At 38.7% G+C, this 21955-nt stretch overlaps 6 protein-coding genes across 14 annotated transcripts; 3 read left to right on the top strand and 3 right to left on the bottom strand.

The window, feature by feature from the left end:
* Window positions 1–267: 267 nt before the first annotated feature.
* LOC132197063 (uncharacterized) lies at window positions 268–3700 on the bottom strand. Its single transcript, XM_059620115.1, has 5 exons — window positions 3423–3700; window positions 2918–2969; window positions 1606–1975; window positions 845–1299; window positions 268–634 (listed from the first exon to the last, which is right to left on the bottom strand). Exons 1-5 carry the CDS (start codon window positions 3453–3455, stop codon window positions 465–467), a joined length of 1080 nt encoding a protein of 359 aa, XP_059476098.1. The 5' UTR covers window positions 3456–3700; the 3' UTR covers window positions 268–464.
* A 1430-nt stretch (window positions 3701–5130) lies between these two features.
* LOC132197075 (pyrroline-5-carboxylate reductase 3) lies at window positions 5131–7405 on the top strand. 4 transcript variants are annotated; one of them, XM_059620127.1, is made up of 5 exons: window positions 5143–5303; window positions 5750–5857; window positions 5913–6305; window positions 6632–6926; window positions 7224–7402. In XM_059620127.1, the coding sequence occupies exons 2-5, from the start codon at window positions 5764–5766 to the stop codon at window positions 7282–7284; spliced, it is 843 nt and encodes a 280-aa protein (XP_059476110.1). In that variant the 5' UTR covers window positions 5143–5303; window positions 5750–5763; the 3' UTR covers window positions 7285–7402. The 4 variants fall into 4 exon arrangements, with proteins under 4 accessions (XP_059476131.1, XP_059476110.1, XP_059476126.1 ...); XM_059620143.1 differs by having other exon boundaries at window positions 5292–5326; window positions 7224–7403; XM_059620135.1 differs by lacking the exon at window positions 5143–5303 and adding an exon at window positions 5348–5493 and having other exon boundaries at window positions 7224–7403.
* Window positions 7406–8140: 735 nt separating this feature from the next.
* On the top strand, window positions 8141–9342 carry LOC132199595 (U6 snRNA-associated Sm-like protein LSm4). The gene is made up of 5 exons (XM_059624441.1): window positions 8141–8320; window positions 8378–8419; window positions 8603–8701; window positions 8932–9121; window positions 9184–9342. The coding sequence occupies exons 1-5, from the start codon at window positions 8318–8320 to the stop codon at window positions 9252–9254; spliced, it is 405 nt and encodes a 134-aa protein (XP_059480424.1). The 5' UTR covers window positions 8141–8317; the 3' UTR covers window positions 9255–9342.
* LOC132199590 (von Hippel-Lindau disease tumor suppressor) lies at window positions 8775–10286 on the bottom strand. The gene is made up of 2 exons (XM_059624428.1): window positions 10128–10286; window positions 8775–9802 (listed from the first exon to the last, which is right to left on the bottom strand). Exon 2 carries the CDS (start codon window positions 9780–9782, stop codon window positions 9291–9293), a length of 492 nt encoding a protein of 163 aa, XP_059480411.1. The 5' UTR covers window positions 9783–9802; window positions 10128–10286; the 3' UTR covers window positions 8775–9290.
* On the top strand, window positions 9472–12277 carry LOC132199564 (protein Cep89 homolog). Of its 2 annotated transcripts, none has more exons than XM_059624386.1 (8): window positions 9472–10656; window positions 10707–10793; window positions 10856–11293; window positions 11353–11491; window positions 11544–11712; window positions 11763–11930; window positions 11980–12135; window positions 12194–12277. In XM_059624386.1, the coding sequence occupies exons 1-8, from the start codon at window positions 10639–10641 to the stop codon at window positions 12261–12263; spliced, it is 1245 nt and encodes a 414-aa protein (XP_059480369.1). In that variant the 5' UTR covers window positions 9472–10638; the 3' UTR covers window positions 12264–12277. The 2 variants fall into 2 exon arrangements, with proteins under 2 accessions (XP_059480369.1, XP_059480377.1); XM_059624394.1 differs by having other exon boundaries at window positions 10393–10656; window positions 12030–12135.
* On the bottom strand, window positions 12264–20491 carry LOC132199527 (mediator of RNA polymerase II transcription subunit 14). Of its 5 annotated transcripts, none has more exons than XM_059624334.1 (13): window positions 20160–20491; window positions 19669–20101; window positions 18297–18915; window positions 17547–18067; window positions 17374–17415; window positions 16738–17302; window positions 15749–16257; window positions 15479–15698; window positions 15320–15414; window positions 13558–14151; window positions 13046–13342; window positions 12550–12984; window positions 12264–12496 (listed from the first exon to the last, which is right to left on the bottom strand). In XM_059624334.1, exons 1-13 carry the CDS (start codon window positions 20300–20302, stop codon window positions 12338–12340), a joined length of 4632 nt encoding a protein of 1543 aa, XP_059480317.1. In that variant the 5' UTR covers window positions 20303–20491; the 3' UTR covers window positions 12264–12337. The 5 variants fall into 5 exon arrangements, with proteins under 5 accessions (XP_059480317.1, XP_059480312.1, XP_059480325.1 ...); XM_059624329.1 differs by having other exon boundaries at window positions 12264–12499; window positions 20160–20485; XM_059624342.1 differs by having other exon boundaries at window positions 12264–12499; window positions 17547–18052; window positions 20160–20480.
* Window positions 20492–21955: the final 1464 nt, after the last annotated feature.

The following is a 21955-nucleotide window of genomic DNA, read 5'->3' as shown; positions in this document are numbered from 1 at the left end:
TAATCAAACAAGTGCGGCCCGCCACGGCCCGCCAACTTCCTGTCATACAATTTTTTGTTGATTTAATTTTCAACCGACGTTTGCAGCGGCGCAATTTTGTTAACAATTGATACGTCAGCAATAAAATATGCCAGAAATTTATTAGGAAATTGATTAATAAAAAATGTAAAACTTGCAGTTTAAATGTATAACTTTATAAATTAAAATTAAAAATTTTTATATTGATGTGTTTACAATATAATTTAAATCAAACAACAAAATTCATTTTATTTTATATAAAATTAGATTTATTTTGAACATTCTCTTTAATGTACTATTTGCCAAATTGTACACAAAAAAGAACACAAAATGTTTCAAAACCCCAACCGTTAAACCAAAAAGATGAGTATTTTCCCTCCGCCACCACAAGAGATCACAGATGTCAATTTGATATGTGTAATTTTTTTCCCTACATAAACATAAATCTAATAAATGACCCGAACGTATGGTTTTCGACGACTGGCCGTCGCTGAGAAAAGAGCCACTCCAACTGCAAGGACAAGCAACAGTCCTAACAGGGCCAGGGCTAGCGCCAATTTCGGAGCTGAAAGACAAAAGTTCCTCTCCAGTTTCTCAACTTCAACATCGTCTTGTCCTATAAAACATGAAAAAAAAAATATTAAAATAATTTATAATTTGGCTCACAAGAATAATTTAGAATGCAATAATGAATTAAATTCTGTAGATGTAAATTTAATATTTTCAATGTGAATCAATTGAATTTAACTCATAATTAATCCTATTTTAAAATGTCAAATTTATCATTAGAAATTTAGGGTTAATTTTTAAATCAATTTTTTATTACTTTGAAAATCAGCAACTTCATTGGCCTCCATCTCGATACCAGGGGCGGCCACCCTGAGACTGTTGAAGACTTTGATCTTGCGCACAACCTGCGAGTGAACTCCACCGGACGCCGCCATCGTGTTGTCGCGGCAGCGGCCGACCGGACACGCGTCCCTGCAGAGCATCAGAACGCACTGCAGGTGCAGACTTTCCCTGTCCGGGAACTTGAAGGCAGGAAAAATGGCAAGGGCGCCCTGCTTGGTGTAGTTGAAGTGACCTAGGACCTGCGGTTCAATGGGACAACCGAGCTCATCCAGCAGTTTTTGAGGAGATTCACCGGCACCCTCGTGAGCTACGCAGTCGGTGATCCGCATCTTGAGACCATCAATGCCCTTGGTCCTCACTCTCAGCCGCACCGGTTCGCCAACCAGGGCCACCCCTTTTCCGCCTGAAGCCTCAAGTTCCATCCAAGCCCTTCGAAACAGTGAAATTGGTCAAAATATTTTTCTACACCAAACTATAAATTATTTGAATTTAAATAATTTAATATACTATCCATTAAAATTCAATAGAGACTTTTTTAGCTTTTAAATTCTATATTTATTTAAGAAACAGAAATATTAACTAAATTATTTTATCAAATATTAATTAAGAAAATTAAATTTTCAGCTAAAAATTTAGAGAAAAAATGAGCAAATTAGGAAATTTTAAATCATATTAAATTAATTATAAAAAAATGATGATTGTGTGAAGGATTTTGCAAACAAATAATGAAATCACCTGGCAGGTTCAAATTCCATTTCCCTCGAGGAAGATCGGAGGGCCTGGTGGTGCGGCGTCCCCGGTGGTGCCGCTTCTGTGAAAATCTCGTTGTCCTCAAGGGGCGCGACGCAAGAGGCAAGGCGCCGCTCGTCGAGCGCCAGCTGCAGTTTTCCATCAAACTGGATGTCAACGGCCGCCTGGAAGTGCAGGTCCTGCGTGAGTCTGACTCCGCAGGACGAGGTTGGCAGGGACAGTGTGAGCGATCGCAGTCCCGTTCCCTGCACCAGGCACTCGCTGGGGAAACCGCGGGCGTGCAGGAGGCCGTGGAACGGCGCTGAGAAGTGCACGGTGATTTGCATGACCGACGACGAACATTGCGTCTCCAAATCTGAAAGAGCAATGTTTTTGCTTAGAAAGATAACAACAAAATTATGACAGATTAATTAAAACACAAAAATATCTTAATTATAGAAATAAATGAAACAAATTTTAATTTGTTATTGCATTATAAACTTCTGATTTTATTTATGTGATTTTAACTTATTAAATGCAATATCCACTTTTTAAAATTAGTTTTATTTGAAACGTAAAAAAGTGTTTACTGACAATTCAAAATTTTTTATGGGAGTGTTTCAATAATTTTCTAAAAAATTACCAAAATCGTTTGAATTATTTATTATTAATTTTTTAAATTTAAAATTTAAATTGCCATCCTCATTAATGATATAATACATTTGATTTTCATTTTGAGATAATTCTGAGAAGGTTTGAATTTAATTTTACTTTACTAAATCAGTAATAAAAGTAAAGCAGTGTTGATTATAAATAATACACTGCCAAAATAAATCTGCTTTAGCAGTGATATTTTATTATCATTATATAAGTACATCAATATATAACTTAAATTATGCAAAACTGACAGTGTTAAATTGAAATTATTGTGATATTTTTAATTTATTTTGGGTTATATGAATGATTTAGTAATTAAATGGAGTTAACGGATTTTATCAAGCGTGGAAAATAAAATAATGAGGACGTGTGCGCGGCGGCGACAATGCCAAATGTGTGAGATAATCTCCCTTAGCTGTCCCTTCATTTACGTAACAGGATGTCAGGCGCATAACATAAAAGGCGTTCGGAGGATGTTGGCAGTAAAAAATATCGGGTTAAAATATAACCTAATGAAGGTGTGTAAAACAAAAACGGTTTGTTCTCGGCAAATATATAATTGCCAAATAATACAACGCCAGAAGCAAAAAGTGGATAATTAGAAGAGCCCATGACATTGCTTGAAACGCCATTTAATTAAATTCTAATATTAATTTTGTACCTGTTACAGAGTTAATTTCTCCTCGGTCCGCTCCTGTTAGCCTCAAGTAAGCCTATAAAGCAAAACCATTTCACTTACAGTTAAACCATCACCAAATTAAAATATAACAGATTAAGTTTAATTGACAGAGTTCAAAAATTTTAGTTTTTTATTCTACAAGATTGAAATATTTTGTAGCTTCAAAAATCACCAGCACTTGGATTAATAAATGATATCTGGATGAATTCCTTAAATAAAGTTGTTATAATTTTTTTATATAATTGAAATGAAATTCGTTGAAACATGATGTGACTTCTATATATAGTTACTGTAAAGTTAAATTGATTTCACAAAATTTATAAATAATACGCGCATACCTATTTTGCTGTTTTAAAGTTAGATAGTATTGGCGTTGAAATAAGTCGAAATAAATTAAATTTTTGAACCCTTGTAACCGTATTTTTTTCACCATAGCTATTTAGGGCTTTTTAATAAATTAAAATAAAAGAAAGGAATTTAATCCGACCTGGAGGCAGAGGACGAGGAGGACAGGCACCATGGTCACGTCATGCAATGCAAACCCGAATAAATCGGGTGCACTTGGCTGAAGGACGGTTGCGAGCGGACTGCGCTGGTGAGGAGCTCTAGGAGCAGGTGGTGGTCGAAAGAAAAACGAACACCAAGGTTCGTCGCTCCATCAGGCGCTGAAGCGAAGCGTGAGACGTGAAGGAATTGAAATGAAGCACAGTTATTCCTGGCCTGGCAGAAAATCCACTGCATCTCTCTCGCGTTTGTTATCAGCCGGTCATTATCTCCGCTGCGCGCGGAGCAGCCGTAAATTTAAAAAAAAAAAATATATATACAAGAAGAGGAGACCGAAGGAAAATATGCGAGAGGAGGAGGATGCGCTTGTGGAGCATTTAATTTCGGTCAGAAAAGTTAGCGGTCCGTGTAATTTGAAATTGCGCTGCTCTTCCATCAGCGCTTGGCGTGAGAGCAGATATATAATATCTGCAGGCTCTGCACCCGCAGCTGATGACGCACGATTACCCAAGGACGTTGTTCAAAAAGGTTTGAAATATAAACTTGAAAACGTACAAAATGAAATACAAAACGTTAGAGGAATTTTATATTTCACCACAAAATGATCTTCATAAAAATTCATTGCAAAAACAACTGCATAGTGCATACGTAATATGTTTTTAAAAAATATTTCCAAAATTACATTAGCTTTGAAAAAACAGTTGAAAAAAAATCGAATGCCATACAATTTGAATGGCATTTAAAAAATATTTTTTACTTTTGTGTTGCGCGTACTCTTTAGACAAGGTAGCATTTTATGAATATAAAGCACTTTTTTATGATTTAATGCATATTTATTGTTACTAATGTTTACAATGAATGGAGAATAAACAAATAACAAAATGTTAATTGTATTTAAGAACATTACATGATTCGCATGATTCTATAAAAACTCTATATTAATAAAATAAATTGAGTACTAAATAATTATATATTTTCTTTTAAATTTAGAAGGTACTATACTCGTTGTTTCAGTTGTTTGCGTTGAACTTTATGATCTTTTTTTTTCATTTAAAAGTTTTACTGTATCATAGAGAATGTAACTTTACTTTCATTATTGCAGAATTTCATATTTAAAATTTTTAAGCGAATTAACATTTCATAAGGCAAACAGAAAATTAGCAAAATATTTCAATAAAAATTGCTCTTGTTAAAGTTTTTGCAATGCTTGAGCCAGTAGAGCCGTCATTAATAAATTAATTTAATGGGTCGTAAGCTTCCTTAATAATTGGAAGCATTATTAATTATTATTTTAACTACACATTTTATATGATTATGGTTGTCCATTAGAACTGCATTCAACGGCAGAAAAAAAGCGACTTTTCCTATTAATTAATGAATATGACTGTTAAAGTACCGCTAGATATAAAAGCAGTTATGCAAAAAGTATTATTTATTTTCTATAGCAATGATGATTTTTTTGCATTTTGTAATAGGGAGGGAGACGTTTGCGAAGTGAAGAATTATTATAAAGAATGTGTGCATTTTCCAACGACTCACGGCGCGGCGTGTTGCGCGAGAATTGGCGAGCGTGACTTTTCAACATCAGTCACCCGGAGGAAAGAAAAGGAGACATGCAGGAAATAAATGCACACACAATTGGCGGCGAATTAACGGAACAGCGAGCGACGTTCAAAATGCAGATCAAAGCGCTCGTCCTTTTCGTGCTCTCCTCTAGATCGCAGCACCTCGAGGTCATCGGCCTGGCTGCGAGTCAAAACAAAAGTTCGCCCAGAGATTTGACACCGCTGAATGAAAACTGCAACTGGACCGTCAAGTCCTGTTTCATCATCTGCATTCCAGCAAGGACAAGGAGTGGAGCAACGTAAACATAGGCTTTGATCTAATGCAGATATAATTTTTTATTATTTTGGATAATTTTCTTAGTCCGTTTTAAATTTTAAACCATCAATGTCCGTTTAATTAATATTTTCCAGAGATATTTTTTCCAAGAAGTCACTCTTTTGCTTTTTAGCGTTAATATCTGAGATTTAAAAAAAAATTAATAAGGCAGGGCAAGTATTTAATTTTAATGATAATAAAAGCAAAATTTAAGACTTAATGCAGTGAAAAATAAATAAACTTTCTTAAATTGGCACCAACCAGTGTTTATCTGGATAAATCTGTTTATAATTCTCTATGCGCAGTAAAAATTTAGAGATAAAATTTTAATCTACCAAAAATTTAAAGTTTTATAAAATATTAGAGGAATTACTGTTATTTTAATGGAGCTACTGAAATATATTTGCTGATTTTGCAATTTTTCAATAGCAAAGTGAGGCACAATGTCATCAACTAAAAGTCTTTCCGATCTGACCATTGGTTTCATTGGTGCTGGAAACATGGCTTGGGCCATTTTCCAAAACCTCCTAAATGCAGGTAGAATTTTCTTCAATGACCATTAGAATTATTTCAGTAATAAATTTTAAAATAGGGCTCCCTGCTGGCCAAGTGACAGTTTCGGCACCGAGTGACCGGAATTTGGGAAAATGGAAGGACGCTGGGGCACAAACGGTGCGCAGTAACTGTGAGGTTGCCACCGCCAGTGAAGTTGTCATCCTGGCCTTGAAACCGCAGCAATTTCAAGGACAATGGACAGAGCGATTACCAGCAAATAAAGAGGTTCTCTACATATCTGTGATGGCTGGAATCAGCACTGGTGCTATACGGGATAACATCATAGGGAAAGGTGTTCTCCGGGGTAATGCTGCTGTGGTTCGGACAATGCCCAACACCCCAATGATGGCCGGTTTAGGCGCCACGGTGATTTGTGCCGATCCTTACACACCAAGAGAACATATTGAAATTGCCAAATTGATTTTTGGAGGTAAATCATTGAAGTTTCATAAATTAGATTAAAAGAAAGGCTTTGCTCAAAAATCAATTGGAGTAATTTTTATAAAAATTCATATCTTTTTCAGATTTTCACTCATCTTAAGGATAGCTGCGATTAATCCCAGAAATGATATTTTAAAAATTAGCTCTTCCTTCTTTGGGAAACTAGGCCATAAAAATTCAAAATTTGATTAAATTAAAATTCACATCAACCTTTTAAAGTTTGCAAAATAATAGGATCTTTTTAGCTTATATTTATGTTGATCTTGAGCAAGACCTTCGAACTGAGGTGAAACTTTAAAATAATTTTGATTTAAGCTGGAAACTGTCTCGCCGAAGAAGTGCCCGAGACTTTGGTGGACGCCGGAGGCGCCCTGGTGGGTTGTGGCCCAGCCTTTGTCTACCAGTTCATCGAGGCCCTGGCCGACGGTGCCGTGGCCCAAGGAGTTCCAAGAGACATGGCTAACAGACTGACAGCCCAAATGGTGCTCGGCGCCGCTAAAATGGTCCAGACAACTGGAAAGCACCCTGGACTGCTCAAGGACGAGGTCTGCAGTCCTGCTGGCACCACCATTGCTGGGCTCCACGCTCTCAAAAAAGGACAAAATTTCAAGTACAATTTAATTTTTTCCATATAAATTTATTTCTTGATTTTACATTATAAGAAGGAACGATTTCGACTTAAATCTATTTTGAATGCTACCGCCTATGATATAATATATTTTTGAAAGTAAAAAGAGTTTCACAAATTTGCCAAGGCAACAGTTATTATTTAAAATTTTTGATTTGTTCCTTATTCGAAAAAACTGCCTTTCGAGCAGACCTTGTAAAAAACTTTTCTTACAAAAACTCACGCATTCGTGTCTAACTTGATATACATTTAATTCTTCTTTAATTTTTAAAAATGCAGTGTGGCCGTCATGGACGCCATCGAGGCCTCCACGGCAAGAAGCAAGCAGCTGAACAAATGAAGGAACAACGAGTCTCTCAACCGAACAAATATTTTTCTGTCTTTCATCACTTCTTGATCAATAGCACCAAATTGTTGCCAATAAATCTATGCTATAGGGAAAGGAACTTATCTTGTGTTTCTCATTTCATGGTTACTTTTTCTCCGCACTAATATTGTTCAGGTCGGCGGCCTGTCTGGCCTCCTTGCACCACTGGTTGAATATCGTCTTGCAGTGCGCGACCACGCACTCTGCAGAGCAATACTCGTCCTCCCATTCAGGGCTGCGGATGGCCTGTCGCGTGCAGCCCTCTCGGATGCAGTACAGCGGCTCCGAGGGCTCCTCTTTGGGAACGATGATCACGGCAGTCACGTCGCCCTTCTCAGCCGACATTTTCGAATGCTGGAAAAAACTTTGCATTAGTCTCAGTTTGGTCGATTTAGGTGGAAATTCAATTACCTTTAAATGAGCAAATTTAATCAATTTTTTGCCGCAAATTATGAACTCTCATCGATCCAATAATCGTGGTCCGAAACGCTCTTTAAAACACGGACTTGACGGACTTGCCTGTGCTTGCTTTGAGAATTTTCCGGGCCGCTTTGCTCTCTCATTAAGTCGAGAAGACTGGCTTGACGAAAATCGAGCGAAATTTAATCAAATTGTATTCAGAAACTCGGGGAGCAAATTTCACGATTCACAACAACAAAGTACAAACAACATCCTGAACATCCGCGCATCCTGCGCGCAGCATCCGCGTGGGAAATTGCAGGTGGGGTTTTCGAAGGCAGATCCATGGCTTATTGCGCAAACATCAATATTACGTATCTGCGCAGGATACTTTACGAACTCAATTGCGCACTACCCTGTTGGGCTTTTGTTTTGTTGTTTCAAGCTTTCAAGCTTCAAGCCGGTTGTTGACTTTTGCAAAAATTTTCGATTTTTCCCTCGAATCCTCCTTTCCCGGCTGGATTTTGCGACTTATCTGCTAGGAAAGCAGTTTTCTTAACTAATTTAAAACTGAATCTGTAGCTGCGTTCCGTTAAATAGGGACAACATGGTATTTTTATTGAATTCAAATCTAAGTTGTTTGTAAAAATTTGTTATAACTTTTCAGCTTCCCCTGTCTCTGCTCCGAACTGCTCAAAATCATCCCATGGTAATGATATTTTTTTTGCATTAATTCATAGTTATCAAAATAAATTCGAGATTTCCTGCAGTTGATTTTTTAAAATTAAATTACTAAGATTCAAAACAAGTATGTTGTATTGTCATACATACTTTCATGAACGACTTTCTGCAGGTTTTTTTAGTATAAACAATAAAAGATCTTATTTTTCAGTTGGTTGAATTGAAAAATGGAGAAACATACAACGGTCACCTTGTCAATTGTGACAGCTGGATGAACATTAACTTGAGAGAGGTGATCTGCACATCAAGAGTAAGTCGCTGATACTGAATGCAACCAAAATAATATATATTTTTGTTTGTTTATTAGCCTGTTCTTTAAATATACTTCTAGCTTTTGTATTTTAAGAAATGATAAGCACAATAAGCTTTTTTTAACATTTCAACAAAATTGATTTAATTTTGTGGCGCCTGTTACGCATTTATTTCCACATCCACAAATAATTTAGTTTGATTGAATCAATAAAAACGTTCATCTTCTAGGATGGTGACAAATTCTGGAGGATGCCTGAATGCTACATAAGAGGCAGCACAATCAAGTATTTGCGAATCCCCGACGACGTCATCGAAAACGTTAAAGAGGAGGTGATGGCCAAGGGTCGTGGCCGTGGCGACAACAAGGGTCCTCGAGGTGGCCAACGCGGTGGCCGAGGCGGCGTGTTCCAACGCGGAGGCAAGAGAAATCACATTCAAAGCAAAATTTGCCAAGTCTCACTAATTGCAATTTTTTAACAGGATTCAATCAGCGCGGAGGCCCTAGAGGCGGAGGTGGCCCAAGTAGGGGTGGGGCAAGACCTCGAAAGTAAAATTAAAGTGTACATTTGTGTGTAAAAACAAGCACATCACTGTTCAGCGTTTGTTATTCTGAATTCCTGACTTGACCTGATGAACTTAACCAACTTCACTTGCAAAGTTTTTGGCAAACGAAGTCCTTGAATTGCCTCCGGAAGTTTTTCCGACTGCATGCACATGTTAATGATTTCTGGTTTCAGGCAGTCTCGAAGGACCTGGAGGGATCGGACGAGCAGAGGATACACTGGAATGGTGATCAGCACGGTGTGTCGTTTGATGGGTTCCGAATTTGGAGCTTCAGGCATGTAAATTAGCTGGCCCCGGCCTAGCAGTCTGTCCCTTGAGTCAGCATCAACGAACAACCACGGGTGGGTCACGAAGGTGTTGACCCGGAAGGGTCGACGTGGCTGCAGGGTCTTGTACACTATCGGCTGCCCAGAGAAGTTGAGCCACACTATGTCCACATTTCTGGTCGTTCCGTTTATGAAGGTTGGGTAGGCAGGTTGCAGAGACTCTATGGATCGCAGCTCCGTGGCAGGCATTTTTGTCACATTTTATTCTTCTGAAATTTTTTGGAAAAATATTATAATCGGTGAAGCATTGAAGAACAAATGGGGGTGTGAATTCAAGGTAAAAAGTGAAGGTTAATCATTCTGAAGCTATACACATTACGGAATTAAAATTAGCAGTTTGGATTACATAGCAGTGACGGAAACTTTTGAATCAAATGATATTTTTCTTAGATCTCTGCTATTTAAGAATAGTTTAATTAAATTCAGCGTAGAGGAATTAAAACTGACAAATTTGTAGGACAAAAACAAAGCTCGAATTCGGGCATTTTTGGGACGTCATACGCACTAAGCGTATCTTTAAACCTCACAACTTACCATTCGTTTTATTCTAAAGCTATATCCGAGCTTAATACTTCCTATTAATCAACTCTATTCAATGGAATAACATCGTGAAAATCTCATGAATTTTTTTGCCAATACGACAGACATCCAGATAATTTCAAAGTCGTTGTTCTTCTGTTTATTCTGTTATTTTTATTTTGTTGAAAGGAGATATCAGAGAGGAATGACTTCGGAGCTGCTAATATGACATTTTTAAGTGTTATAACCAACTTCAATAAAGTTATACGCGTAAAAGTTACAATTTAAGAATGTTTTAAGTAATTTATTCACGATATTTGCATTAATTCTACTATTTATCTAAATTATGTGAATAAAATATTTAACTCCTTTACTTACAAGCGTGTCTTTCTTTGCTTTTTGATATTTGGTAGCTCTAGCGGTCTCTTCCCAAACTTCCACGGTAATGTATTTTCATGTGGCGGTAAAACAAGTCTGAACCAGTCACGACACGCACAACCGCACGCTTGGCCCTTGGCTTGACAATATGAATATCGACCTACTGGTAAGTTTGTTATGTTTTGCGGTTGCCAGGGCTTAATTGAGAGATTTCAGACGAGGCTTCGGAGGACCTTTTCCAGGACCAGGAGGTCTCATAATCAGACCGACATGGAACCTACAAGACCAGCGAGATCAAACAAGGCAAAAATTTAATATAATCATATCCCAAAAATTGCTTCGAACTTTTACAATTTTGTTTTCAGTCTTCTCGATCCAAAAGTGCTGGCGCTCTGGTGCATCAACATCAACAGGAAGATTTAGCTGACGAGGACATTCCTGAGGTGCACAGGCCTCAGAAAAGAAATGGACCAAACACTGCTGAGTCCCTTCTCTTGGATCGCGAGCTCTTGGAGAATCTTGTTTGGAGGCTGAATGTCGAGTTGGGTCGCTACGAGACAAGACTGCGAGCCATCGAAGGACAGGGTGATGTACCTGATGGTGAGAGAATTGCCCCTGCTTGGTGTCGCGCTGACCCAACCACACTTGGCCCACTTATGACTGCGTACGATGAAGCTCTCTCTGAGAAAGATGCCGTCATTGAAAAGTACGAACTCAGGTTGAAGGAATTGGGAGCTGAACTCAGGGAGGTTGTTTACGAAAATGAACAACTCCACGAAGCTCTTGAAGAAGTGCGAAATGAGGTAAATTTTTTATTTTATGTCTTAGGAATTTTATTTAAATTAAAATGCATTATTTTTAGAGTGCCATGGAGAGAAATGAGAGAGAACTTGCTTCCAAAGATGTTGAAAGTCTTCACAGTGAGAATGTTGCATTGCTCGGACGCCTGGAGGATTACAAAACTAGAGTTGAAGATCTGGAGGAACAGTTGATCAAACAAAGTAGGAACTAAAAATAAAAGCCGTTGACTGAAACTAATTAAAGTAATTACAGGACATCGTGACATGAAAAAGGATGATGAATTTTCTCAACAGCAGGCTCAAATGAAAGCACTTGCAAGGGACTACAGACTTCTGCAAGAGCAGTTGGATGAGGCCATGAAAGAGGTAGAGAGCAGGGTACCCCAGCAACACCATCAGTCTTCAATCAACGAGTGCAAAACGTAAAATAAATTTTTTTCAATGAAAAAAATAAAAAAAAATGCTATTTTAGGCTTTTGGAAGAGCTTCGTTCCAATTACGACAAGGATCGTAAACTGCTTGAGGAACGAGTTGCCATGATGACCAAGGAGAAAGTAGAGGCTGAGGCCAGAGCCAGACTGGCTCATTCTGAAGCAAACCACAGCGATGCCAAAGCCAAGGCTCTAGAGAAACTGCTGAGGTAAGTTTCATTTGGCATAGGGTTAGCCGCTCACTGCCCTGTGCTGCAGGAGAGCGGAAGGTCGCAGTGAGCGGCTGCAAACTAAACTGGTGGATGCAGAGAGTTGCAGAGACTCGTCGGTTCGAGAGCTGAAGCAGTTGATGGCTGTCGCCGAGAAGCTCACCATTGACCAAGAAAATCTCATAAAATTAGTGTCCGCCAAAAGGTCCGAAAAGTAAAATGTTTAATTTTTAGATTTTTCTGAAATGTGATGTATTTTACAGGTACTGCTGTGAAGATTCACCTGTTGCAACTCACAAAGGCAAACTGAATCAAAATAAAAATAAAAAGTAATTGTTACATTAATAGTGACTGTATTATAATTAATTCCAACTAACAAATTTTTACATTAATAAGAATAATAATTTTTACTGAGGCATCATGCCGTGGGGGTTAATCATTGGTGAGCCCTGCTGTTGTTGCGGAGGGTAGCCTTGGTGTTGTGGACCAGGGCCCATCGCATTTGGGGGCAGAGGCGAGTGATGCATTTGTGCCATAGGTGACTGCATGGCAGGAGAACCAACAACCTGCTGAAATTTAAACTATAAATTTTTACATAAAAATTGCTAGCAATATTTACCTGAGCAGCGGCCATGGGTGCCATCATTGGTGGTGGCTCGTTAGGCAAAACTAAGTTTGCCATCAAGTCTCTCAGTGCAGGAAAAACAGAACACTGGTCCAGGTTGGCATTGGCATGGTAGTCAGCAAATCTCTTCATCTGCAAATTGGCTGCAGCAAAAGCAGGAGGGTGCACTTGGTTCTGGTCCTGTTTCTGTGCAAGTTGAGTGATGTTGGTGTGCAGATCATAAACCAGAGGCAAAATCATAGACGGAGGTTCGACTCCTGGTGGATACTGGACGCCTTGTCTGGTTATGCACAAGAAGAAGAGAATTTTATTTCGGCAGATCAGGAATGACGCAACTCCTGTGGGTATGAGATGCGTTCCTGACGGAGGATTCCTCAGTGGCCACTGAACAGACCACCTGAGTCCTTGCTGCAGTCCCAACTGAGGCAGCTATAAAAATTAAATAATTTAGAAAAAAAACTTTAAAAATAAAAAATTAGATTGTACTCACAAGTTCCAATCTGACGATCTGGACAAAGTCCTTGAGCATGTTATAGGGAACGGTGAGCATCCTAGCAAAGGCCAAAAGTGCTTGTGGCTTGAAAGGTGGGCAAACAACTTTTGTTTCAAAGAATTTCTCCAAGATCTGGAACTCATCTGGGCTCCAGGAAGTCTCGTCATGCTCATTCAGTGGTGAGAGTTTCAAATGGAGCGACTGCAGATGTGTGGTGTTTTGAAAGACTCGGCACAGGAGGGTGTCTGTTTTCAGGTGGACAACACCAGGCTCGGGATTTGGTATAGATTGCATCTAAATAAGAATAAATGCCGATTAATTTATACAATTACGAAAATTCTAAATTTGTTAATTTGTTATGAATAAAACAATTTTTTGAAAAAAAAAGCTTGAAGTACATGAAATAATTCCTTTATTTTTTTAGTTCATAAAATATGTTTTGATTTAAACTCCTAATAAAATACTTAAAATATTAATTTTCAAATTCTTAAAATAAGTATTCTACTTACACACTCCTCGGACTGAATGAATCGCTGGAGTTGACGCCGCAAGTACAAAGAGCCCAAAAATCTTTCAAGTGGACTGGGTTCAATCAGGGTACTAACAGGACCCTGAGCTGTTTGAAGAAGAGGTGCAGGAGTGCACAATAAGTCGAGGGCCTCATGGGTGAGTAATGTCGGTACAGCTCCAGCCCAAGACCGTTGGGGGAGAATTCTTGATAGGTGAGGAGTGAGTTTGGCAGGGTCTGGACTGTGAGTAAATCCTCCTGCCGGACTGTGGCCAGGAGCTCGGGCGGCGCCAGGTGAAGGCCGAGGAACGCTCGGACTGCTGGGCCAGTTTGAAGGTGCAGGGGAGGAGGCCATCGACTGTGATGACGGGAAGGGACTTGAGTCTGCAAGAGAGGGTTGAGGGAAGTTGGCAGCGGCAGGTGATTGACCGATTGGTTGCTGGGGTGAACTTTGCGGCAAGAGAGGTGATGGAAGTGGATTTGGGGAGTTGAGGATGGGCGAAGGAGAGGGCAGAACGGTGGGCGAAGGATTTACAATGGGAGGCGCTGGAGGTGGAGACGCAAGACTGAAGGATGCTGGCGAAAATCCATGGCCCTGAAAAGAAATAGAAATTATTTTGGTTAACAAATTTCAATCTTTACTTTGAAACTAAATACATCCAAGCATAATTTAAAGGAATTAGAAGAATAAATAATAATAGTAATATATTTAACATTTTGAAGAAAAATCAAGAAAAATTATCTAGAGTCTTTGGATTTAAAATGAGAAGAATATTTTATTGATATTGAAATAAATAAAAATAAATTAAACAGCTTTCATTGTTCTATAGTAATATAATCAATAAGTAAAAACCATGAAATTTCATACAGTGTAACTTATATAACTGCACACTTCTTATTGCGCGGCAAGCTACCTTCTGCCGCTTCATGCGCTCCTGATACTACATCGCAAGTTTTCACTGTTACTCGCAGTCTTAACCGCCACGTCCAAAACCTTAACCACTAGTCAGAAACCTTAACCACCAGTCAGAAGACTAACCAAACCCAGCAATGAGAGACACTACTTACAATGAGCAAACCATTTTTTAAGTTAAATCTAATATTTTTTCCCATTTAAATTTAATGTTGGACCAAAACGCATTAAAAATAGAGAGGAGTTGATTTGAAAAAAGCTTTTTATTTGAATGATCGTCATCCTGGTAATCCCTAGTCAGACAGTAGCACAAAAGGCTTCTTTTGACACGGTAAGCTACCTACTGCCGCTTCATGCGCTCCTGATACTACATCGCGAGTTTTCACTGTTACTCTCAGTCTTAACCACCAGCCCATCTTAACCACCAGTCAGAAAACTACCAGCAATGCTTATTGTTGCGAGAGAAACTTCTCTGTGATTTAACTGAATATATAACCTTTATAGGTTACGCTGTCAAATCTAATTGATTTTCACTTCATAAACCACTTAATGGACCAAAGATAATTAAAAAATCGACATTAAAAAATACTTTAAGTTGCATTAAGCTGCTAGTTCCAGGGCAATGTAGGGTTTTACTAGTTTTAAATTTTGATTATTCTATATATATATTTTTTTAACAATTTTCTTTTGATCTTTTATAATGAAAATATGGAAGAAACCATGAAATATAAATGAAATAATTATGCCAATATCATGCTGAAAAATTTGTTAAACGATAAAAAAAAAATCATAAAAGTTTGAGGGAAAAAAAATAAAAAATATATTTAAGAAATATGATATCTGCACTCACCATGGCCGGGTGAGGACTGGCTGGTGTGTGTGGGTTGCTAGGTGGTGTATGTGGAGGGTGAAACCTCAAGACATTAGAGGACGCCGCATCAGCAGCTGTACAAAAATTAGCACAAATTTTTGATGCCCATTCAAACATTGTTACAAATTATTAATGTACCTCTGGTAGCTGGACTTTGGGGTCGAATGCCTCCCAAGAATGGCGAAGGAACAGATGGTGAGCTTGTCGCCTGGTTCTCAGACTGTCCCGGGGTGGACGCGCTGCCAGGGTTGGACACATTCTCCATTGCCACAACAGGAGAGGGAGGATTGTCATCCTCTGATTGTGAGCGACGACGCAAAAACACAGCCGACTCGTCAACGTATTTAGATAGGAATGCCTGAAGAAAACAAATTAAATGGATATTTGTCTTCGTTATTCACTTCCAACCTTTAGCCCCTGGGTAGGGGTGAAATCGCTTAGGACGTGCGTTCGATCAAGGTGGCTGTAGGAACCGTCTCGGACGCTGACCAAACCTCCGCCTCTAATTCGAACCTCAAGGCAGTAAACTCCTTGGTAGACCACCCTGATCTGGGTGGGCGATTGAGGCAGGAGGGTGAAACCCTGTGTGGCGACCTGCGGAGCTTTGGACTGGTGCACTCCCAACTGAGGCAATCCAGGAAGTTTTCCAAGAGAGACAAGTGGCTCGTAGGTTTCGCAGAGCAAAACCAAAACTTGAGCAAGACTGCGGTTTCGGTTTAGGTGGGCTTGCAGCTGTTCCTTGACGGCGGCATGGGCGTTTGGTGTGCCAGGGTTGGAGCTGAAGATGAGGCGGAATGCCTTGTGGTCTGGCGACCAGAAAACGGTCATGGTTGCAGATCGATCTGCGCCATAGGAAAGCACAAGCCGGCTGTATGAGTATGATTTTACAGCAATCATTCCAGATAGACCGTATTTATCTGCAAAGAATGAAAGTTAAAATCGAAAATTTATACTATTTTTTAATTGAAATAATTTTTAAAATAAACTTTGCCAGGAAAGTTAATGCAATGTAATATAATTTATACGTCAAGAAAATATTATAATATATTTTTAATTAGAATAGTGGATAATTTAGTATTCCATAATTCCCTGCAAGATTGTAATCCTGTAAAGAGTTTTTCTACTTCTCATTTAATCCCTTTTCCTTTAAAAAAGTAATACATTTTTCCTCTGTGGGTCCAAAGTTGTGGGAATAGTTGGTTAGCATAATTTTCAAAAATAATTAAAATTGTGGTAAATAATGTTATTAAAATAATTTTCCCTTAATTTAGTACTATATAAAACGAAACAGTTAAAGAAACATAATTATGTGCAATTAAACTAAAAAAATTGTGATGAAACAATTTTGGCAAATAAACAACATAATAACCAAAATTTCAAAATTATGTAAAATTTACCATGTTTTAAAAACTCGGTCAAGTCGTAGACAATCTCATAAAGGTTGCAAATCTGCTCCCAATCTCTTAACAGCGCATCAACAGTCCTTCCCGCAATTTCCTCGGGAACCATTTCATACTGGAAGTACACTGGCCGGCGCAGTCCTTGCTCCTTTGGGTGCAAACTCTGCAGAGGAGCCCCATGGAAGATGAACTCTGCCAGCCACGCCTTGGTTCCTTTGCCCTGCACACGAAGAGACAACGAAAGCAGTCTCTTAAGGATCGGTTTCACTTTGGTGGGCAGCTGGACGACTCTCAAGACAACAGCAGTTGCCCCCGCCTCAACCTGGATTCCTTGGTGGGCAATTCCTCGACGCGAAAACTCTGCTGCGATGGCCACAAAGGGCAAGCGTTCGTCGCACATGGCCACAACGTGGGCCAATTCGGGGATGAAATAGGCAGGGTGTTTGGCCCTTTTTGCTGCAGGCCCGTCGGACATTTTTCTCTTCTGGCCGCAAGACTCGTCCACAGCAGTGCATGGACCGTGCATCGATACAAACGAGTCGAGCTCGCAAACATGTTGAACCTGGAAATTAATTGAAAATTCTCAGTTTAATTAGGTTCGGTTGTAGTACAGTTGGTCATTAAAATTATTACTTGGCTGTAAGTCCAGTTAGTCTGAAAATGTTCTAGCTTTTCCTGAAAATTATTGTAACTTTCAGTTTTGTTTTTGTCAATAACTATTATAAATGCGTCCTACTAATAATTTTGTGAAGCTGTTTTTTATGAAGTCAAACGTCCAAGATTGACTATTTTTTTTTTAATCTTACCCTTAAATAAGTTTTGGGAAATTCTGTCTCAATAGTTTCATCCTCCGGACTGTCCTCTATGCTTGAAGGCTTTACCATAACAAGGTAAAAGCTGCAGCTGACCTCGCAGGGAGATTCCGGCTTCTCCTTTAGCTCCACAACCAGAATGACCCTTTGGTGCCGATGCAGTCTGACAAACATTTTGTGCCGACTGAGTTTGGCAATGGGATGATCAGCAGCGTGCATGACTGGCAGACGCTCGTGGGCTGTGGCAGGAAGGTGTTGCAGGGTTTTCTCGCATCGCCGCTGAGTGATCCAAAAGCGCAACTCTTGCAGCAAAGTGGGAAGGCGAGTGTGGTCGTAGTTGAGAGAATTTTGAATTTCGGGCAAAATCGGGGACGAGTATTGAGGCACGTGGGCCAAGAAGGAGCCAGAGTGAGTGTCCACAGTGATTAGCAGTAGTTCGGCTCTCAGACAAGGTTGGACAACAGGAACAGAGAGGATTGCTGGAGACCCTTGCAACTGACCTGTAACAATGTCCACTTATTTTAAAAAATTATGCATTCATAAGATTTGATCCTTTCCTAACAAACTACAAGCAAACTAATTAAAATATTTAAAGCATTAACTTGAACAAAAAATATTTGAACAGTAAAATTATTTTTTAAACATTTATTGGGTTCAATAAGAAAAATTCGAATGGATTTGATCAGTTGCAAATTTCAAACTTCTGATGATTTAAAAGTCAATATAATTTACAATGGAACTTACAATCCACATCTTTCAACATAGTCTCCAATTCTGTTTTGAGTTCGGCAAGTCTTGACTTTGTTCTCAGGTAGATTGTCTGGACCAGGAGGCGTTCGATGCTCAGCTGTTCCATCAAAAGTGCTTTGTCCACAATTTCAGAGTCCTTTTGGGCCAAGGACGGCAGGTGAGTGACCACGAGTGACTTGGCAGGGTCGTGTGGGTCGGTGTGGATTGTGAAGTGGTGTTGCGGCTGCTCTGGCAGGTGACGCCAGTAGGAAATGCTCAGGGACTTTCCCGGTTTGTAGTCGTCGATTCGGATGTGGTCATCCAGTCTGTCCCGACAGAGCCTCATGGTCTGGCAGTAGAGGACCTCCAGCCGGAGGGCCAGGCAGAAGAAGTGGAGCACGTCGTACACTTCGTAGAGGGGCTGTTTTTCATCCACCAGCCGGGACTGGAGGACATCATGCAGATATTGTGTCTGGAGGGGGTGGACCAAAGGACGACCTTCACCAGTGTCTTTATCGGCGACCAGGATCTTTGCCGAGAGAAGACGCCAGGGAACGTTTTCTCCTTCGCCCATCACGGTGAGGCACACTTCAAACTCACGGTCAACAACAAAAGTCACCCGACCAGCCTCAATCTAAAATGAAAAATCCAATATTAGGTAATTAGGTATTTAATGAAGAGATTTGCACTTCATGTAAGAAATATTTTGTTTGAAGAAAGCTTTGATTGCTCATGATTTGGATAAATAAAATGAGTTGTGGGAAAGTTATAAGAGTTTTTTTATTTTTCCTCGGGAATTTTATTATTTCATTTTATTTGACTGCTCAAAACAAATTTGACGGCAAGAGTACAATTTGTTTTTTGATGAATGATTTTTCCATTTGACCATTTCATATGAGGGATATTCTCTTGAGACATCTTATTGTTAAAGATAATACATTTTTCAAAATGGTTATCCTTAAAGAGTATCTGAAGCAAATGACTCCTATTGTTTCTAATCAAATAAAAGTTTTTAGTAGTTTTCTTTTATTTTTTTCTATTGTATTTCAAATTATGTTTTTCAATGTATCACTTATCATAGTTATCATTCAATCTCCAGTTTTTTTTATAATACTGGGATGTGGCTAAATTGCCTAGTTATAAGCTTAAATTTTGTTTGTATATGAAATGAATTTAAATTCTCCATTTTATTTTTTTAATCATATGAGCTTTATGGTTTAGAATTTAGAATTTAAAATCTGGATCTCTAACTTTTAAAGGATTATTGACACCAGAGAAATTTATATTTCAATAAATAAATAATCTAATCAATGCAATAGTTATCACAAATAAATAAAAAAGATAAAAATTGTCCATGAGAGTTTCCTTGTCAATTTCAAAAACAAACCTTCAGATTGCGCATTTGCGGCCGAATGTCAGAGGTAACCAGTCTGTGTTGGATGACCTGATTCAACCTGAGCAAGGTTTGCCTCCTTTCGCTGGGTGTAATTGGGTCAGGAGGCACGATTTTCTCCCTGATGATTGCGGGCAGCCGTGAGTAGGTGCCGGTGGTGAGGACCTCGACGGCCGCCGGAATGTGAAAGCTGGGCAGACGGGCGTGCGTCAGGGTGTCCCTGGCGATCCTGGTGAGCATGTCGGCCGTGTCAACCAGCAGCATGCTCTGCTTGTCGAGGAATTGCATGATCATGGTTGACTTCTCCACCTTGGACGCACCAGAGGCCCACTTGACCAGCGCCAAGAGCCGAACGTACAACTGCCGGGTCCGGGCGCTGAAGTTGTAAATCTCCACTTTGCGTTCAACGTCTGTTTTCCTCGGCAACCTTTAGGATTAAATTAATTTTTAATTTGCAGGTAAATCAAGCAAGGTTTAATTCTTACAACTCGGCGAGAACGGAGAGTTCGTGGTACGTCCTCTGCACCATGAAGTCGATGAGGAGGCTGAGCGAGACGGAGGACCCGCCGCGGGCCTCCTGGCCGCCGGCGACGGGCGCCTGGTGCCCCTCTAAAGGCACTGGGGCCATCGTTCCGTCTCACTTCAAACGAAGATTCTTCACAAACTCACGTTGACCTGGCTTAGAGTACCGGGGGTCAGAGGCCAACTCACAGTCAGACGCAGCCTTGCAAAACAAACCAAAATAATGCACGGCCACGATCAACGCGCCACCTGCCAATCGGGAAACGTCCTATGGACGGACGTGGCGGGAGTGACTGCAGAGCACTCTCGCGACTGCAGAGGAACTTCTCTATGCCAGGCTGAATCAAAAAATGAATAAATTGTGACAAAAATTATAATAATGAGAAAAACGCGCAAATGACGAAAAGGAAAAATGTGAATGAAAAATGTTGAAAAATTCAATAATAATTATTTTCTTGCAAGAGCTTTTTACAAATGTCACTAAGCTAGATACAGCTTTAATGAAATTGTTTAAAAACAAATCACAAAATGATAAAACAGAAAAAAATCAATTCCGAGAAAATGTTGAAAAAAATTAACCCAATATTTTTTTGTTATCTTCGGGAAAGGAGAAACCATAAACGTCTTCGCAAAAACTCAACAAACTATACAGGTCTTCGTGAAATTGGTCGAATTGATTAAAATACCAAAACATTTTGTTAAAATGTGAAAATATTTTCAAAAATTGGTAAAGCTCATTAATAATAATAATAATGATTGGGTTCAATAATATACAAAATAATTATAATAATCATAATGGAGAAAATTTTTGTTTGAAAAATTGACACTCGAGGAGATGATCATGGAAATGAAGATATTGGGTTTTTCCTTGTTGCGAAATTTTATTTTTATTTTTATTCAAAACAAGTTTTCAAGAATTAGTTTAACAAGACTGAAGAGGATTACTGCGGCAGATAGAGGGTCTTTTTATGTTGAAAAATCTAAAGATTTAATAATCTTTGCCATATTTTGTAATGGCGCCTTTTTGTCCAAAATTTCATTGTTTCCTTCGCAACAATTTTATTTATGAATTTTGTTGCTTTTTCTTTTCTTGCAATGTAAAAATTTTGATTCATTCTGGGAAAAATAAACCAAATAAAAATAATTAACCAATTATATATTTATTTTCCAATTGATATAAATAGTAAATATGCCATAATATGAGTTGCATTGAGTGAAAATGAATAAAAAATAATTGTTAATATATTAATATATTCATAAAATTCGAAAGAAATTAAAATTAATCACGGTCTCCTTGTATATAACTTTAATAAATGAAATTGTAATTGTGTTGCGCGTTGTACTGACAAGCTGTTTTTAAAAATAATACTCATGCAAAAAACTTCAAGCTTCATGGAGTGGGGACTTTGGGCAGCCCTGCAAACACGGCGTAACTGATTAATTTTTATTGTTTTTTTTTTCATGAAAAATGATTGCTACCAATTGCCACAATGAAAAAAAACGGGATAAACTTTCATAGAAATCATAGTATTTGGTGATAAACTTTGTTTTATAATTAATTAAATTCATAGGCGCTTATTTATGTGCGCTAAATTAATTGATGCATATTTAGTTCACATGATTAAAAACTTAATTATGCAATTTTTGCATATTTTACTCGTTGTTTAAATTATTATTTTGCACTTTAAATTTAGCAGGGATTTTCTTCACTTAAGTTACAAGTTAATTTTGTGCAATTTATTTAATGTAATATTTTATA

Source organism: Neocloeon triangulifer, unplaced genomic scaffold (assembly GCF_031216515.1).
Source record: "Neocloeon triangulifer isolate White Clay Creek 2 clone unplaced genomic scaffold, ASM3121651v1 ptg000001l, whole genome shotgun sequence".
Classification (NCBI taxonomy): Eukaryota; Metazoa; Arthropoda; class Insecta; order Ephemeroptera; family Baetidae; genus Neocloeon; species Neocloeon triangulifer.
The sequence above is the reverse complement of the archived record's forward strand: the minus strand, read 5'-3'. Positions and strand labels throughout refer to the sequence as shown.

What these genes read in the sequence shown, in the direction of transcription:
- LOC132197063 (XM_059620115.1), bottom strand. Translation starts at nt 3,455, where the DNA reads ATGGTGCCTGTCCTCCTCGTCCTCTGCCTCCAG. An exon ending in TCCTCGTCCTCTGCCTCCAG is followed by an intron (nt 2,970 to 3,422) that starts GTCGGATTAAAT and finishes TTTGCTTTATAG; the next exon opens with GCTTACTTGAGGCTAACAGG. An exon ending in ATGGAATTTGAACCTGCCAG is followed by an intron (nt 1,300 to 1,605) that starts GTGATTTCATTA and finishes ACTGTTTCGAAG; the next exon opens with GGCTTGGATGGAACTTGAGG.
- LOC132197075 (XM_059620143.1), top strand. Translation starts at nt 5,764, where the DNA reads ATGTCATCAACTAAAAGTCTTTCCGATCTGACCATTGGTTTCATTGGT. An exon ending in CCAAAACCTCCTAAATGCAG is followed by an intron (nt 5,858 to 5,912) that starts GTAGAATTTTCT and finishes ATTTTAAAATAG; the next exon opens with GGCTCCCTGCTGGCCAAGTG. An exon ending in TGCCAAATTGATTTTTGGAG is followed by an intron (nt 6,306 to 6,631) that starts GTAAATCATTGA and finishes TTTTGATTTAAG; the next exon opens with CTGGAAACTGTCTCGCCGAA.
- LOC132199595 (XM_059624441.1), top strand. An exon ending in CTGCTCAAAATCATCCCATG is followed by an intron (nt 8,420 to 8,602) that starts GTAATGATATTT and finishes CTTATTTTTCAG; the next exon opens with TTGGTTGAATTGAAAAATGG. An exon ending in CGGCGTGTTCCAACGCGGAG is followed by an intron (nt 9,122 to 9,183) that starts GCAAGAGAAATC and finishes ATTTTTTAACAG; the next exon opens with GATTCAATCAGCGCGGAGGC.
- LOC132199590 (XM_059624428.1), bottom strand. Translation starts at nt 9,782, where the DNA reads ATGCCTGCCACGGAGCTGCGATCCATAGAGTCTCTGCAACCTGCCTAC.
- LOC132199564 (XM_059624386.1), top strand. An exon ending in TTGAAGAAGTGCGAAATGAG is followed by an intron (nt 11,294 to 11,352) that starts GTAAATTTTTTA and finishes CATTATTTTTAG; the next exon opens with AGTGCCATGGAGAGAAATGA. An exon ending in GCTCTAGAGAAACTGCTGAG is followed by an intron (nt 11,931 to 11,979) that starts GTAAGTTTCATT and finishes CCTGTGCTGCAG; the next exon opens with GAGAGCGGAAGGTCGCAGTG.
- LOC132199527 (XM_059624329.1), bottom strand. Translation starts at nt 20,302, where the DNA reads ATGGCCCCAGTGCCTTTAGAGGGGCACCAGGCGCCCGTCGCCGGCGGC. An exon ending in CGCAAATGCGCAATCTGAAG is followed by an intron (nt 18,916 to 19,668) that starts GTTTGTTTTTGA and finishes TTTTCATTTTAG; the next exon opens with ATTGAGGCTGGTCGGGTGAC. An exon ending in TATGTTGAAAGATGTGGATT is followed by an intron (nt 18,068 to 18,296) that starts GTAAGTTCCATT and finishes TTTTAAAATAAG; the next exon opens with TGGACATTGTTACAGGTCAG.